At 44.4% G+C, this 14,538-nt stretch overlaps 1 protein-coding gene across 1 annotated transcript in view; it reads left to right on the top strand.

Moving 5' to 3' along the window:
• Nucleotides 1-14,538, top strand: part of LOC137531683 (cathepsin K-like) — a 51,987-nt gene that overhangs the window by 10,332 nt on the left and 27,117 nt on the right. The window contains exons 3-4 of the mRNA XM_068251634.1: nt 4,496-4,615; nt 5,869-6,033. Of these exons, the coding sequence (XP_068107735.1) occupies nt 4,496-4,615; nt 5,869-6,033 (285 nt within the window). The remainder of the gene's footprint in view (nt 1-4,495; nt 4,616-5,868; nt 6,034-14,538) is intronic.

Here is a 14,538-nt window from a genome sequence, read left to right as displayed (position 1 = left end):
TGTGCTGCCACATGGTTACTAGGGAAGTGACGCAGGTTTCGATGGAAGCCTGCATCACGGGTGGGCTGCGGGAAGATCAATGAATGGGAACAAAGTTCCCATTCATAAAACTAACGATCGGGTGGTGGAAAGTGTCAGAAATCGTCGGCGGGAGGCAGCGCAGCAGCTCTATTTAAGAATAAACACTGTTTTTGAACAAAAACAGTGTTTATTCTCGGCAAACATGCTCGGATTGGCACAGGGGACTTTTGTCCCCTGCAGCCAATTCCCCTGCACTCAGAAACAGCGCGATTGCGGGTGAATTATGCATGGGCACAGTACAGGGAGTCCTCGACATTGCGGCAGGTTGGAGGTTTGTATTGGCAGGCATTCACAAGTCTGGAACTCCCTGCATTTGGACTATAAGACACAATTACTTTCCCCCCCTCCACTTTTACGGGAGAAAAAGTGAGTCTTATAGTCCAAAAAATACAGTACTTAATAATAATAATATTTTGTAATGCATGACCGGTGTGACTATTCCCAGTAATCACATGACCAAGAGCTGTCTCCCTGGCGTATTACTCAAAACTGCAAGTCCTGGCAACACTTAGTGGGAAGCTATTGCTGGTGCTGTGGATGGATTACATTGCAGATTGCTATATGGGCACAAGATGTCCTCATAGCTACCATTCACACTAGCTCAACTATACTGTATATCTGTGCAAGAAGTCCCTGCACTGCAGTCATGTTCTCACCTCCCTTTCAGTTTGTAGCTGGCCCTATGCTGGAAAAATTAGGTAGCATCACATTTTCTGCATAGGAAAATACATTCAAACTGAGAACCTGTGATATGAATGGGCTAGTTCACACTTTGTACACAGATAAACATCTGACAATAGTACAGCATGACTCCACACACTGTGTGCATATTCTCTATCAATTATATTAGCTACTGCTAAAAAGTTTGTGTTTCTTCGCATAGAAAAGCAAAGATTGTACAGAAAACTGACAGACAAGTGTGAATGCTGCCTAAGCCTTTTCTAGGGCCAGGATGTCACCATAAGGATTGTACTGGAAACTGAGGCATTATGAGCAACATTTCTTTTCAAAGCATCAGAGAATTGCAATGCCATACTGATCTTTCAGCCTTATTCAAGTATGACAATCAAACTCCCCCCAGACATACATAGGTGCAACCACAATGCCTATATACCCCTTCCCCCTGTAACTTGAGCTGCTACCTTAACCTTTTCCCAATATAGTGTGGTGTAGCCACCATTCCAGCCCATGAAAACGAAAATATTGCCGGGACCCTTTGCAACCAAGTCGATTTACCTTATGTTTTCTTCGGGTTTTTTTTTTGTTGATGAGGCCCTATGGGGAAGGGAGGAGGGGCATCTACCAAGGGTCACAAAACAAGTGCAGTCAATATAACCACTCTTTCCCTGTGGGTAGCATCTCCCCATACAAGTACAAGTACAGCTACCAGGGGCGTAGCAAGAGGGGGTGCAGAGGTAGCGACCGCATCGGGGCCCTCCCTCAACTACAGTATTAGCTCTCTATTGGTCCTGCGCTCATAATAATCACTTCTATAGATACTTTTAATAGTGGTAATCATTAACAAACTGTTCCCCATCCCCTTCTTGCACCTCTGGCACTGTGGTTGCCATTGGCAAGTTTTGGTGCACCGTATCAATCGTTATGTATAGAGTGCTTGTGGGGGCCCCAATGTAAAACTTGCATCAGGGCCCACAACTCCTTAGCTACGCCACTGACAGCTACCATTCCATCCCTCCATGATAAACGCAGCCAACATGCAACTATTACCCTCCTCCCCATTACAAGTGTTGCCACTGTAACTTCTCTCCCGCCCCCCCCCCAACCAGAACACATTTTATCCTCATAACAAGTGTGACAACCACACAACCCCATATCTAATGCTGCCTCCATTCCCTCACTCCATGACAAGTGCAGCCATAATTTTCCTCCTTCCCCATGACAAGTGCAGCCAATGTAATTCCTCTCAGTGTAGGAGGAGGGACCTGTATGAAAAAGGGTGGAAGGGAAGAATCCAAACTCCTCAGAGGCTACAGAAGATGTTCCTGAGGTAATTACATCACTGTAACTATGTTACCAATCACACACCACACTGATCAACAACGTACAAAAAGGGCGCCTGGACAAAAAGGGCGCGGGGTGTAAACTCTAAATAATAATTAATCATTAATAGGGTTTATAAATATAGTGTGCTATATTTCGTTTACAAATAATGTTTAACAAAATTATAAATCATTAAATAATGTTTATGAAATCGGAAATTGTGAAAACGTTAATCTTCCCTGTTTCAAAAGTTAAACTTATAATTACGTTTATAAAAAAACCAATAATATATGTTTAATTGTTATAATTGTATATTATTGTGAATAACCGTCATTTATGGTTTGTTGTTATAATAAAATTTGAAAATATTGTTTATAAAGATGATATAAATATAACTACGTTCGTAATAAATGTTGTAATACATTAGTAATTATTACTAAAATTTTACTAAAACTATACCTAAGCCTACTCTTACACAGAACCCTACCTGTACCTATCCCTAACCCCTAGACTCCCCTGTTGGTGCCTAAACCTAAGACCCCCCTGTTGGTGCCTAAACCTAAGACCCCCCTGTTGGTGCCTAAACCTAAGACCCCCCTGTTGGTGCCTAAACCTAAGACCCCCCTGTTGGTGCCTAAACCTAAGACCCCCCTGTTGGTGCCTAAACCTAAGACCCCCCTGTTGGTGCCTAAACCTAAGACCCCCCCTGTTGGTGCCTAAGTAACCCTCCCTGTACCTACCCCTAACCCCTAGACCCCCCTCTTGGTGCCTAAACCTAGGACCCCCCTGTTGGTGCCTAAACCTAAGACCCCCCTGTTAATGCCTAAACCTAAAACCCCCCTGTTGGTGCCTAAACCTAAGACCCCCCTGTTAGTGCCTAAACCTAAGACCCCCCCCTGTTGTTGCCTAAGTACCCCTCCCTGTACCTACCCCTAACCCCTAGACCCCCCTATTGGTGCCTAAACCTAAGACCCCCCTGTTGGTGCCTAAACCTAAGACCCCCCTTTATTATGTGGATAATAATGTTTTACTAATTGTGGATTCAAAAAAAAATTTGCAATTTACGTTACGTACTGATCGCTTTATTTTGTGAATAATAATGTTTTACAAACAGTAAGAGATAAAACTTTAAATAATGTTTTAATTATTTAAATAAGATAAATATGTTTATTATTTTCATAAACGTTATTCGGCACGGGTGCATTTTATAAACGTAAATCACCACAAGTTCAGTTATAAATCATTAAACATCGCCGGGCGCCGTTTGTAAACTTTATTTAGCTCCTGGCGCCGTTTATAAACTTTATTTAGCTCCGGCGCCCTTTTTTCCTACTCGGCGCCCATTAAACGCTATTTATTATGGGAGTGAATGGCGGCGCCCTTTTTGTCCACTAGCGGCATGCGCCCTTTTTTCCCAGCTCCGTGTCTGGTATCTAAACCTCAAAGACAGGGATGTAACTTCATACTGTGAGTCCCACGAGCAAAACGTTGAAGAGCCCCCTAAATACTCACACTCCTTTCCCCTTTCCCTCTGGCATATGTGTTACTTCACCGCCAATGAGTTGGGCGCAGGGTGAAGTGAATTATGGCTCACCCTGCTGCTGCTCAAATTCTCAGCAGAAGGAAATACTATTCCCCCTCTAAGTCATAGCAACTTGGAGGGAGAAGAAATTTGAGGTCCAGTGATTGCCAGAACCCCTAATCAAGCAGCACCAAAGGGAGGAGCACAATCGGCTCAGTTGTGATGACATGACGTATGGATACTTTTTTTGCTTGTATATCAATTCAAAATTTCACAAACATTTTTGCTTGTATTTCAAAAAACATTTAAACCAAGTTACTCTCAATCCAAAGTTTTACTGTAATGATTTGTATGTACAATATGCAGTGCTGACAGTACTGGTGGAACCACTTTGTAGCTAGGTTATTGGTCAAGAATTCAGCACACCATTTCAATAATGCTAAGTTCTGCATAAGGCAGTGGTCCTCAAACTAAGGCCCGCGGGCCGAATGCGGCCCCCAGAGGCTTTTTCACCAGCCCCCACACACAAAATGAATTACTTATAGATGCCGCCTGCTGCATCTTTAAATATTGGTGGCCCATATATAGCATAGCAGTGGCACCACCTATCCACATGGAAGCCAGAAAGCCGTGTTTGGGGGTATACTATCTACACATGCTGTGTTGGTGGCATAATATCAGCTCTGGATAAATGGGAGACAATACCTAGATTCAATGTAAAGTTTTTTTTACATCATTTTATGTATTCTCCACCCCCCCCCCCAGCAGTCTGAAGTATGTTGACCCGGACCTTGATCGAAAAAGTTTGGGGACCTCTGGCATAAGGGTTGCCTTGTTCTGGGCTTTACAGCTACTGTATGTCTCATTGGTTTCTGCCCTTTGATTTCACAGGAAGAAGAACAAAGATACAACATCTGGGAGAAAAACATGGACTTTATCAATACACATAATGAGGAATTTAAAAAGGGCAAGCACTCTTATGAGCTCGGTATGAATCATCTAGGAGACCGGGTGAGAATATTTCTTCTAGGTTTAGTTCTTACAGTCTGATCATATATGGGGTGGAGGCAGAGATGGATTAAGATGTAATGGGTCCCTAGGCAAGGTAGTAGATTTGGGGGTTCCTTGTGGCCTTTTTGGTAAGCTGAAGTGGAGAAGCGGAGAGAGGTCAGAGAAGATGGCTAGTGACCTGCCTAGGTTGCCTGGTGAATGATCCTGCTCTGTGTGGAGGATCTTCTACAATACAGTGCAAGGTAAGACTACTGGAAGAATTGGCACTAGTATCTTTCTGCCAGGGATTTCCAGATTGGTTGGGAATCTCCACATGCTGTTCTTCATGTGGTAATACAGGCATTGGTGTGTATTGTAAATGTCTGTAAATTTTCGGTTTCACAGGAAGAACACTGCAGTTTTACCGGTACTTCTGACAGCTCCATCGTACATTTTGGGCAATTAGCGCAATTCGCATCACTTAGAGAACACATATGTTACCAGGGTATTGTGCAGTATTTCTTTTAAGAGAACTTCTGGCAATAGACTATAGTTATAGCTGTGATGCAGGAAATACATCACAGACACTCCAGCCATTGTGAAAGGACATCCGAGGGGAAAATAAACTAATGAGATAAACAATTTCATCTATTCTCCCTCTCCTAAAAATGACATTTTTTTTAGCTACCCCACAGTTTTATTTTATATTTAAATCTACTTTTTAAGTTTTACTGTTTAATGGCCTCTTCTCAATGACACCTTCATTGAAGTATGCTAGAGCTAAAATCTATAAACTGTTGACCCTTTTTAGCTCTTTCCTGCTTTCCAAAGCCATTTTCTGCCAGGAAAGAGTTTTATGGCTGTAATTCCGTATCAGTAAGGGTTATGCCCAGTCTGACCCGGTCCCGACATGGACAGAAACTGTCACTTGCATACCTGATTTCTTTCAGGCAGAGAAAGAAAAAATGGAACACAGCATCGTTATTTGTATGCTTGGCACTATACATAGACGTCTTTCTCATCATGTCACATGTCACCTCGGATGTCTTATAACTAGGCTGGATGTATGGTACCCATTGTTGGCTTTACACTTTGGGGTGGAAATTGGCCACTAACCAGCTAAGCTTCAATGGTGGCCTCCTTGTAGAGCAGGATATCAGTGTGGAAGGAGACCGGCTATAAATCTGAGTGTTCATTATGTAACCACAGAGGAAAATAAAGCTGATCTTGTGATGGACTTAAAATATAAATAACATTTACTTTCTGTATTCTAGCATCAAGAGGAATTGCAACTTATGGTGACAGGATTCAATATGGCTGATGTCAATAAAACATATCCACGATGTACAATCATATCAAAAGATGTTGCAAATACTGCTGTACCACCAGACTCAATTGATTGGCGAGACCACAACTGTGTCACACCAGTTATAAACCAGGTACAGTATACAAAGCAGCAAGACACAATTGAATCTCTTTTGTCGGTTGGTTTTGTTGTCATGTTTTCTTATATACTGTATTTTCAAAAGAATTTTTACAAAAGGCAAAAGTCTGACGCTTTGTTAGAGGGAAGCCTCTGGACCCTAAAGAGCTTCCCACATTTTCCGCAAGACCACAGATCCAGATCTGGACCCTCGAAGTTCATGGACAGGAGCATGGCCACACTATACAGGATGCCTCACCTCCTCACCGGGAGGTCATGCATACTCTTCAACAAGCTTTTGTCAAAGAGATTCGGGGGGTGGGGGTCCCAGTGCTCTATTGGGGAGACGGAAAGGACAGGGGGAATCCCTCTACTGAGGTAAGTACCCATTTGGGGCACTTTTTTTACTTCAGTTTTACTTAAACCGCCTCCGGACCCGCTGTCTCTGGTCCCTTAAGGACCAGATACTTTTTTTTCTAAGAAACGAGGGTTGATCACTGTGATTGGCTCAAAGTGATCATGAGGTCAGAAGCCAAAGAAATTGGCTCTTGACTGAGATATGGAGCTCTGTTGCTGCGGGTTGCAGCGTCACGGTATTGTCGCGAGTGCTGGGATTGACTTGTGCAAACAAATGCAGAAGTTAAAAGCTACACCCTGGCAGGGATAGGTGGACATAAACAGGGTGTTGATGTCAACTACACTGGCCCAGAAGTGATTGAGTATGATATATATATATATATATATACAGTATATATATATATATATATATATATATATATATATATATATATATATATATATATATATATACACAGTACATACACATACATGCGTTTATTTGAAAAGGGTGCCTGGAAAAAAAGGGTGCCTGGTGTAGCCCATATATGCCAAATTCGGCTACAAAAAGGGCACCTGGTGTAGCCCATATACCAACTTCGGCTAAAAAGGGTGCCTGGTGTAGCCCATATATTCCAAATTCTGCTACAAAGGGCACCTGGTGTAGCCCATATTAGCCAAATTTGGCTACAAAGGGCGCCTGTTGTAGCCCATATATGCCAAATTCGGCTACAAACGGCACATGGTGTAGCCCATATGCGAAATTCAGCTGCAAAGGGTGCCTGGTGTAGCCCATATATGCCAAATTCGGACAAAGGGCTCCTGGTGTAGCTGAAAAAGCTAGTTTTAGTTTATAAAAAGGATGCAGTTATTGGCAAAATGTGTTGGGCTATAAAAGGGCTCTAGCTAACTGAGAAAAGTGATTACAATGACCTATCCCTACTCTCACACAGAACTCTCCCCTGCTGGTGCCTAACCCTAACCCCTCCCTGGTGGTGCCTAACCCTATAACTCTCCTTCCTGGTCAAATAGCCCTTACACAGCCTGGAGGTGTGTTTGGGGTCATTGTCCTGTTGAAAACGAAATGATGGTCCAACTAAATGCAAACCGGATGGAATAGCATGCCGCTGCAAGATGCTGTGGTAGCCATGCTGGTTCGGTAAGCCTTCAATTTTGAATAAATCCCCAACAGTGTCACCAGCAAAGCACCCCCACACCATCACATCCGTCACGGTGGAAACCAGGCATGTAGAGACCATCCGTTCACCTTTTCTTTATCGCACAATGACACGGTGGTTGGAAATGAAAATCTCAAATTTGGACTCATCAGATCAAAGCACAGATTTCCACTGGTCTAATGTCCATTCCTTGTGTTCTTTAGCCCAAACAAGTCTCTTCTGCTTGTTGCCTGTCCTTAGCAGTGGTTCCCCAGCAGATATTCTACCATGAAGGCCTGATTCACACAGTCTCCTCTTAACCGTTGCTCTAGAGATGTGTCTGCTGCTAGAACTCTGTGTGGCTGTAAAGATCTCCTCTGTGGGGTCTGTTTTGTCTTCCGACACTACTGCAGCCAGACGCTGCTGGCTGCTGTTTGCAGAGTTTTTCTGACATTCACAATGATCTGTTGATCTGTTCATTTGCATTTCATTCGCATTCCATTGTGGTATGGCTTGGTTTTCTGAATCTAAGCGCTATGCTGTTTGCATGGATATGCATGAACTTATGAGATGCAGGCTAAGTGAATGCAGATTGCTGCCTTGTCCTTTTACAGGTCTGTCTCTGATTGGTGCATTCATCCATAAATGTCACTTCCTGAGTCTGCTTCCCCACCCGACACCTTGTTAGTCTTTGGACTGAAAGTCCTGAGTCAGACTTTAGTTAGATCCTAGTGCACTGAATCCGGCAGGACCCCGGCCTATTTGCACATAGCTAGAGTTATTGTATATTATCGTGTATATTGTAATTGACCTTTGATATCTGTAATCAGTAGTATATTGCATATCAATTGTATTTATCTGTGTATGACTTCTTGCCTGTTTCTGACTGCTCCTTCTGCCTCGCGATTCTGTACCTCTGCTTCTTGTCTGAAACTTTACTCTGAGCCTGTCTTACGATTCTGTACCTCTATCTGCTCGGTTGTTGCCTACCTGATCTGTCTGACTATCCTCACTCACCAGTGGGCCCTCGCCACTGGAGAGGGTACCGCTGAGCCTCTATCAGCAAGTTACTGTTTGCACCAATCTCTACACATACTGGTGCCTCTTTGTTATTTTCATTATTGTATTAGTGTGTTCAACTCCTGTTTGTTTGAATACTCTGCCACCAGTGGGCTCCCCCCACTGGGGCTACCGCCTTGGTGGCGTTCGCCACTTTACTGTGCACGTGAAATAAAGTATACTGACTTGTTATGTCCTGTTAAGGTATTGCTCATTGCTGCATTCGCATTGAGCAATTTCTGTCTGGCATGTGTGGATGCTCTGTGGATGAATGTCTGTTTCCTCAAAGTTTGCTATCAGTTTGACAGACATTCATCTGATCTATTGCAGATCTGTTCCTGTTCCTTTCCTGTTAATGTATTGCTCATTTCTGCATTCGCATCGAGCAATTTCTGTCTGTCATTTGTGGACTGTTCAGAGCATTTGTCTCTCTGTGCCCCACAGCTCCACCTGTTGGCTGGGTTTGTTCCTCCACAGGTGTGTTCCACCATTACTGGGCTCCTCTGTCTGAACGTTTGTGGAGATCTCCTCAGAGTCAGCGTACACGCTGTGCGCTGACCGTGGAGATCGCTCCCGCAATCGTTACAGTGGCATTGACCTGGTCTCTAATCTGAGCTGCTGTTAACCTGCGATTTCTGAGGCTTGTGACTCGGATGAACTTATCCTCCGCAGCAGAGGTGACTCCTGGTCTTCCTTTCCTGGGGAGGTCCGCATGTGAGCCAGTTTCTTTGTAGCGTTTGATGGTTTTTGAGACTGCACTTGGGGACACTTTCAAAGTTTTCCCAATTTTTCGGACTGACTGACCCTCATTTCTTAAAGTAATGACGGCCACTCATTTTTCTTTACTTAGCTGCTTTTTTTGCCATAATACAAATTCTAACAGTGTATTCAGTAGGACTATCAGCTGTGTATCCACCTGACTTCTCCACAATGCAACTGATGGTCCCAACCCCATTTATAAGGCAAGAAATCCCACTTATTAAACCTGACAGGGCAAACCCATACCTCCCAACATTTTAATTTTACAAAACGGGACACTTAGGCCACACCCCCAACCCCTTAGTCATGCCCACCCCACAAAAAAGTTTTTTTTAAAATAATGATCAATTCATGTTAATTACTCCCGAAAGGGGAGGCACTGTGAGAGTGCCAGTGGGTGGGGAGGAGGGTGAGGGTGGCCGTGGGTGGGCAGATAGAGGGGGGAAAAAACGATCGAGGCACCAGCCCGGGATGCGGTATGCGGCACGGATGGCCGCCGCCATTAAGCTTCTCCCTCCCTCCCTCCTAATGTGCCCCCCAGTGTCCCCTTCCCCCCGCAGAGTAAAATGGGCAGTGGAGCGGGCTGTCATTAATCTTACCATTGCCTCTCGTACTGGGATCTCATCTGGTCTTCTCGGCTTCCTGCTTCCTGTGACATCAGATGAGATCCCGGTACGGCAGTGGTAAGATTTACAGCCCGCTCCGCTGCCCATTTTACTCTGCAGGGGGAAGGGGACACTGGGGGGCACATTAGGAGGGAGGGAGGGAGAAGCTTAATGGCGGCGGCCATCCATGGCATCCTGGGCTGGTGCCTCGATCGTTTTTTCCCCCTCACTCCTCAGCGGCCGGGACCAGGGGGGGCAGTGCGGGACAGCGAGACGGCCCCCGAAAATCGGGACCGTCCCGACGAAAACGGGGGCGGTTGGGGGCCCTGCACACCTGTGAAGTGAAAACCATTTCAGGTGACTACCTCTTGAAGCTCATGAAGAGAATGCCAAAAGTCTGCAAAGCAGCAATCAAAGCAAACGGTGGCTACTTTGAAAAACCTAGAATATGACATATTTTCAGTTGTTTCACACTTTTTGGTTATGTACTATACTTCCACATGTGTTAATTCATAGTATGGATGCCTTCAGTGTGAATCTATAATGTTCATAGTCATGAAAATAAAGAAAACTCTTTGAATGAGAAGGTGTGTCCAAACGTTTGGTCTGTACTATATATATATATATATATATATATATATATATATATATATATCCTCTATAATAATCTCCCTGTGTCGCTGCGTCCAGCTGTCCCTGTGTCCCTGTTATTTGCTACTGCGCATGTGTGCAGCACGGACAGCTGGACGGGACCAGGGAGCGAGGCGTGTAGGCGAGCGAGGCGTGTAGGCGAGCGAGTGTGCACGGCTGGAATTGACTTTTTGGTTGGCAGACTGGAGGCTGAACTGTGTGCAAGGTGCACATAATCACAGGAAGTCCTGAAATGGGCACCTATAATGTTCTGCAGATTTAATGAGGGCAACCGGAAGCGCTTGCAATTTGCAAATATAACTGGGTCACTGCAGTGGTCTGCAACATTAGTGTGTGTGTGTGTGTGTGTGTGTGTGTGTGTGGGGGGGGGGGGGTGCCATTGTAAAAAGGGCAACACCTTAATTTGGATGTGAAAATAGCCGTGAGTAGAATATCGGTAAAATTACCAATATAATACTAATAAGCTGGAGGTAACTATGGTAGTAAAATCTCAGTGCTTTTTACCAATATTTTACTGTTGCCTAACCTGACTGCATTCTCACTTGAACCCTCCCTCTATTGAGGGGTAACCCTAACTGAATCTCCAAACTGATGCCTAACCCTATCCAACGCCCCAACCTATACCTAACCCTAACAGACCCCCTCAACCTATGCCTTACCCTAACAGAAAGAGATGGGCCGAACCTCAGATTTTAGGTTTGTGAACGGCGAACACGACCTTCCGCAAAAGTTCGTGAACTGGCGAACTCGGAGAACCGCAATAGACTTCAATGAGCAGGCGAACTTGAAAAACTACAAACACTGTTTCTGGTGCAAAAGTGATAGAAAAGATGTTTCAAGGGGTCTAATACCTGAAAGGGGGCATGGCAGAGTGGGATAGATGCCAAAAGTCCCTGGGAAAATTATGGATTTGATGCACAGCAGGGTTATAATCCCTAAAGGGCAGAAATCACATTGCATCCCTAAATTTGAGACATAAAGTGCTTTAAAACATCTTGCCTGTGTATACATCAATCAGGTAGTTTAATTAGTGTACTGCTTCACACTGACAGACCAAACTCACTGTTTAACACACCACCACAAACAGCCGCAAAGGGTTGCCAGTTGACAACCCCAGCCCAGGACATAAACTGTCAGTCCTCTCGGTGGCAATGTTTGTGTAGTGATGGCCGTGCTCGTGCGCACGTTGGTGAGAGTGCAGGCCATGATGATGAAAATTGAAAAATATGTTTGTTTGTTTTTTTTTATTAATTGAAAATTGAAGTTACTTATAAAAATGTTTTCCTGATATATGTTACTTTGATAACTGTGGTAATTCCAGAGCTAATACCTGCCGACGAGAGCTGACTAGATAACCTCGGGCCGATCGCACGTCCCTGTGACTGGCGACGACGCATTCGGATGTCTGACTGCCTTATCAACTTTCGATGGTTGTTTCTCTACCATTGTTAAAGCTTCCATCTATTTTTTTAAATTACTTTTTCTGCTGTCTGGGCAGTTCCTTCAACGAGAATCTGGTTTGGAGGTCAAGTCCCGACTCACGGAGGTAGTGACGAAAAATAACATTACAGGACAACTCTTTCGAGGCCCTGCTGTATAATGATGAGACTAATAAACTTTAAATCCTTTAATGAGAATCTGTTATGGAGGGCAAGTCTGCCATTCATTCATCTGTGTGTGATAAACTTTCCATGGTACTTTCTCAGTACCATGGTGACCACGGGTAACAAGCCGGGAATCAGGGTTCGATTCCGGACCACAGTGGGAGCCTGAGAAACAGCTACCCCCACCACACATCCAAAGAAGGCAGCAGGTCCCGACTCAGGGTGGTAGTAATGAAAAATAACATTACAGGAGGACTCTTTCGAGGCCCTGCTGTATAATGATGAGACTAATACACTTGAAATCCTTTAACGAGAATCTGTTATGGAGGGCAAGTCTGCCATTCATTCAACTGTGTGATAAACTTTCCATGGTACTTTCTGAGTACCATGGTGACCACGGATAACGGCCGGGGAATCAGGGTTTGAGTCCGGTCCGGAGAGGGAGCCACAGATGCAGTGAAAGGTATGCACTGACCGGAAGAAAACAGTGTGCATTCACACAGATGCCGTGAAAGGTATGCAGTGACTGGTATAATACAGCATGCAGCCACACAGATGCAGTGAAGTGTAGGCAGTGACTGGTATAATACAGTGTGCAGTCACACAGATGTAGTGAAAGGTATGCAGTGACTGGTATAATACAGTGTGCAGTCACACAGATGCCGTGAAAGGTATGCAGTGACTGGTATAATACAGTGTGCTGGGCCTGGCACAGTACAGCAAGGGCCAGCTGCAACAAGACAGGGCTGTATATATAAAGTGTGAGTCACTGTGGCACACACACAGAAAAAAACACATCAGAAGAACATTAGCTCTCAAAAGAACTGTTTTGGGGTGCTTTCAGCAACAAATATCAGCAAGGAGCAAGCTAACAACAGCCTAACTAACGCTTTCCCTATCTCCAGCAAGCTCTGCCCCTTCCTCTATCTATAGCAAGATCAGCAGAGTGAGAACATGGCCGACGCTGCAGTGTTTTTATAGGGTGGGCGGGAGTCCAGGTGGGAGTGCAGCCTGATTGGCTGCCATGTGTCTGCTGACTGTGATGTAGAGCCTAGGTTCTCAACGTGTGGTACGCGTACCCCAGGGGGTACTTCTGATGGTTCCAGGGGGTACTCAGGCTTGATATACTTAACCAAGAATAACACATTTAGAGTTTTAGAAACTGATAAATCTTATTTAAGAAACACCAAATTAGGTGTTTTAGCTAATTAAAAGCTTAAGTAAATGCTTGGAAATGATTTAGAACCAATTATAATGTACTACGATTAAATATATATTTGTCAAGGGGTACTTGTGATAAGGTTTACTATACTAGGGGGTACTTGGTAAGTACAGGGTTTTCAAAGGGGTACATTCCAATAAAATGTTGAGAAACACTGATGTAGAGGGTCAAAGTTTCGCCCAATGATGTGGTATAGGGGGCGAGTCGAACTCGCTATGTGATCGCGGTTCGCCACGAACACTAACCACTCGGATTCGTGCGAACAAGTTCGCCAGTGAACCATTCAGACCATCTCTACTAACAGATCTCCTCAACCTATCCTGAACCCATGCCTAATCCTAAAGAACCCCCCCAAGCGATACGTAAGCCTAACTAATCTACGGGTACAAATAGCAGGAGCCGGAGGCACCATGTTAGTTTGGCACCACCACAGGCGCCCATCTTAAAAGCCGTAATTAGTTTCTGTAAGTGATAATTTGGACATCAGACACCCCCGATAAAATATTGGGTGGCCCTGCCCACCCCTAATTTTATTGAGCGCCTCTGGAGCCCAAATTACCCCAGTGCCTCCTGCACTCAAATTAACTGTTTTGTGAGTGTGATACCTATATTGTGCCATATTACCCAGGTTTTAGTCTTTCCAATGCAGGTCTCAGTTTCTGGTTTTGGCATTCAATTTATTTTTAGGTATTAGGTTCTTTCTTGGTTATTAAAGCCCATCTTCAGGCACAGATCTAAGAGTATAATCTCAACAGAACTGGATTAAGACCACACAGGGCTCCAGGCAGAGCAATGAATTGCCCTCCCATCATTTTCCCAATCTCCTAGTTTATTAGTTGAAAGGGTGCTCCAGCAAGTTAAACGTCCCAGGGATGGTCATAGTCAGCCAACTTCGCTACGCTGGAACTATGCATAGTTTTACGCAATTACGCTTCGCCAAACTACGGCTTCGAAATCAAATATTCGCTTCGTATGCATTTCGTAGACTACGTGTCAAAATACGCAATTACGCGTAGTGCGAAGCGTAGTGTATGCGGATGCTTATGCTGTATGCAGAAAATTTTACGCATTAATTCCCCTTTAATTGCTTATTACCCGGAACTCTTCTATGCGTACTTTCCCCTTTCC

Source organism: Hyperolius riggenbachi, chromosome 9 (assembly GCF_040937935.1).
Source record: "Hyperolius riggenbachi isolate aHypRig1 chromosome 9, aHypRig1.pri, whole genome shotgun sequence".
NCBI lineage: Eukaryota > Metazoa > Chordata > Amphibia > Anura > Hyperoliidae > Hyperolius > Hyperolius riggenbachi.
Note: the sequence above shows the minus strand (reverse complement) of the source record. Positions and strands in the feature narration are given on the sequence as shown.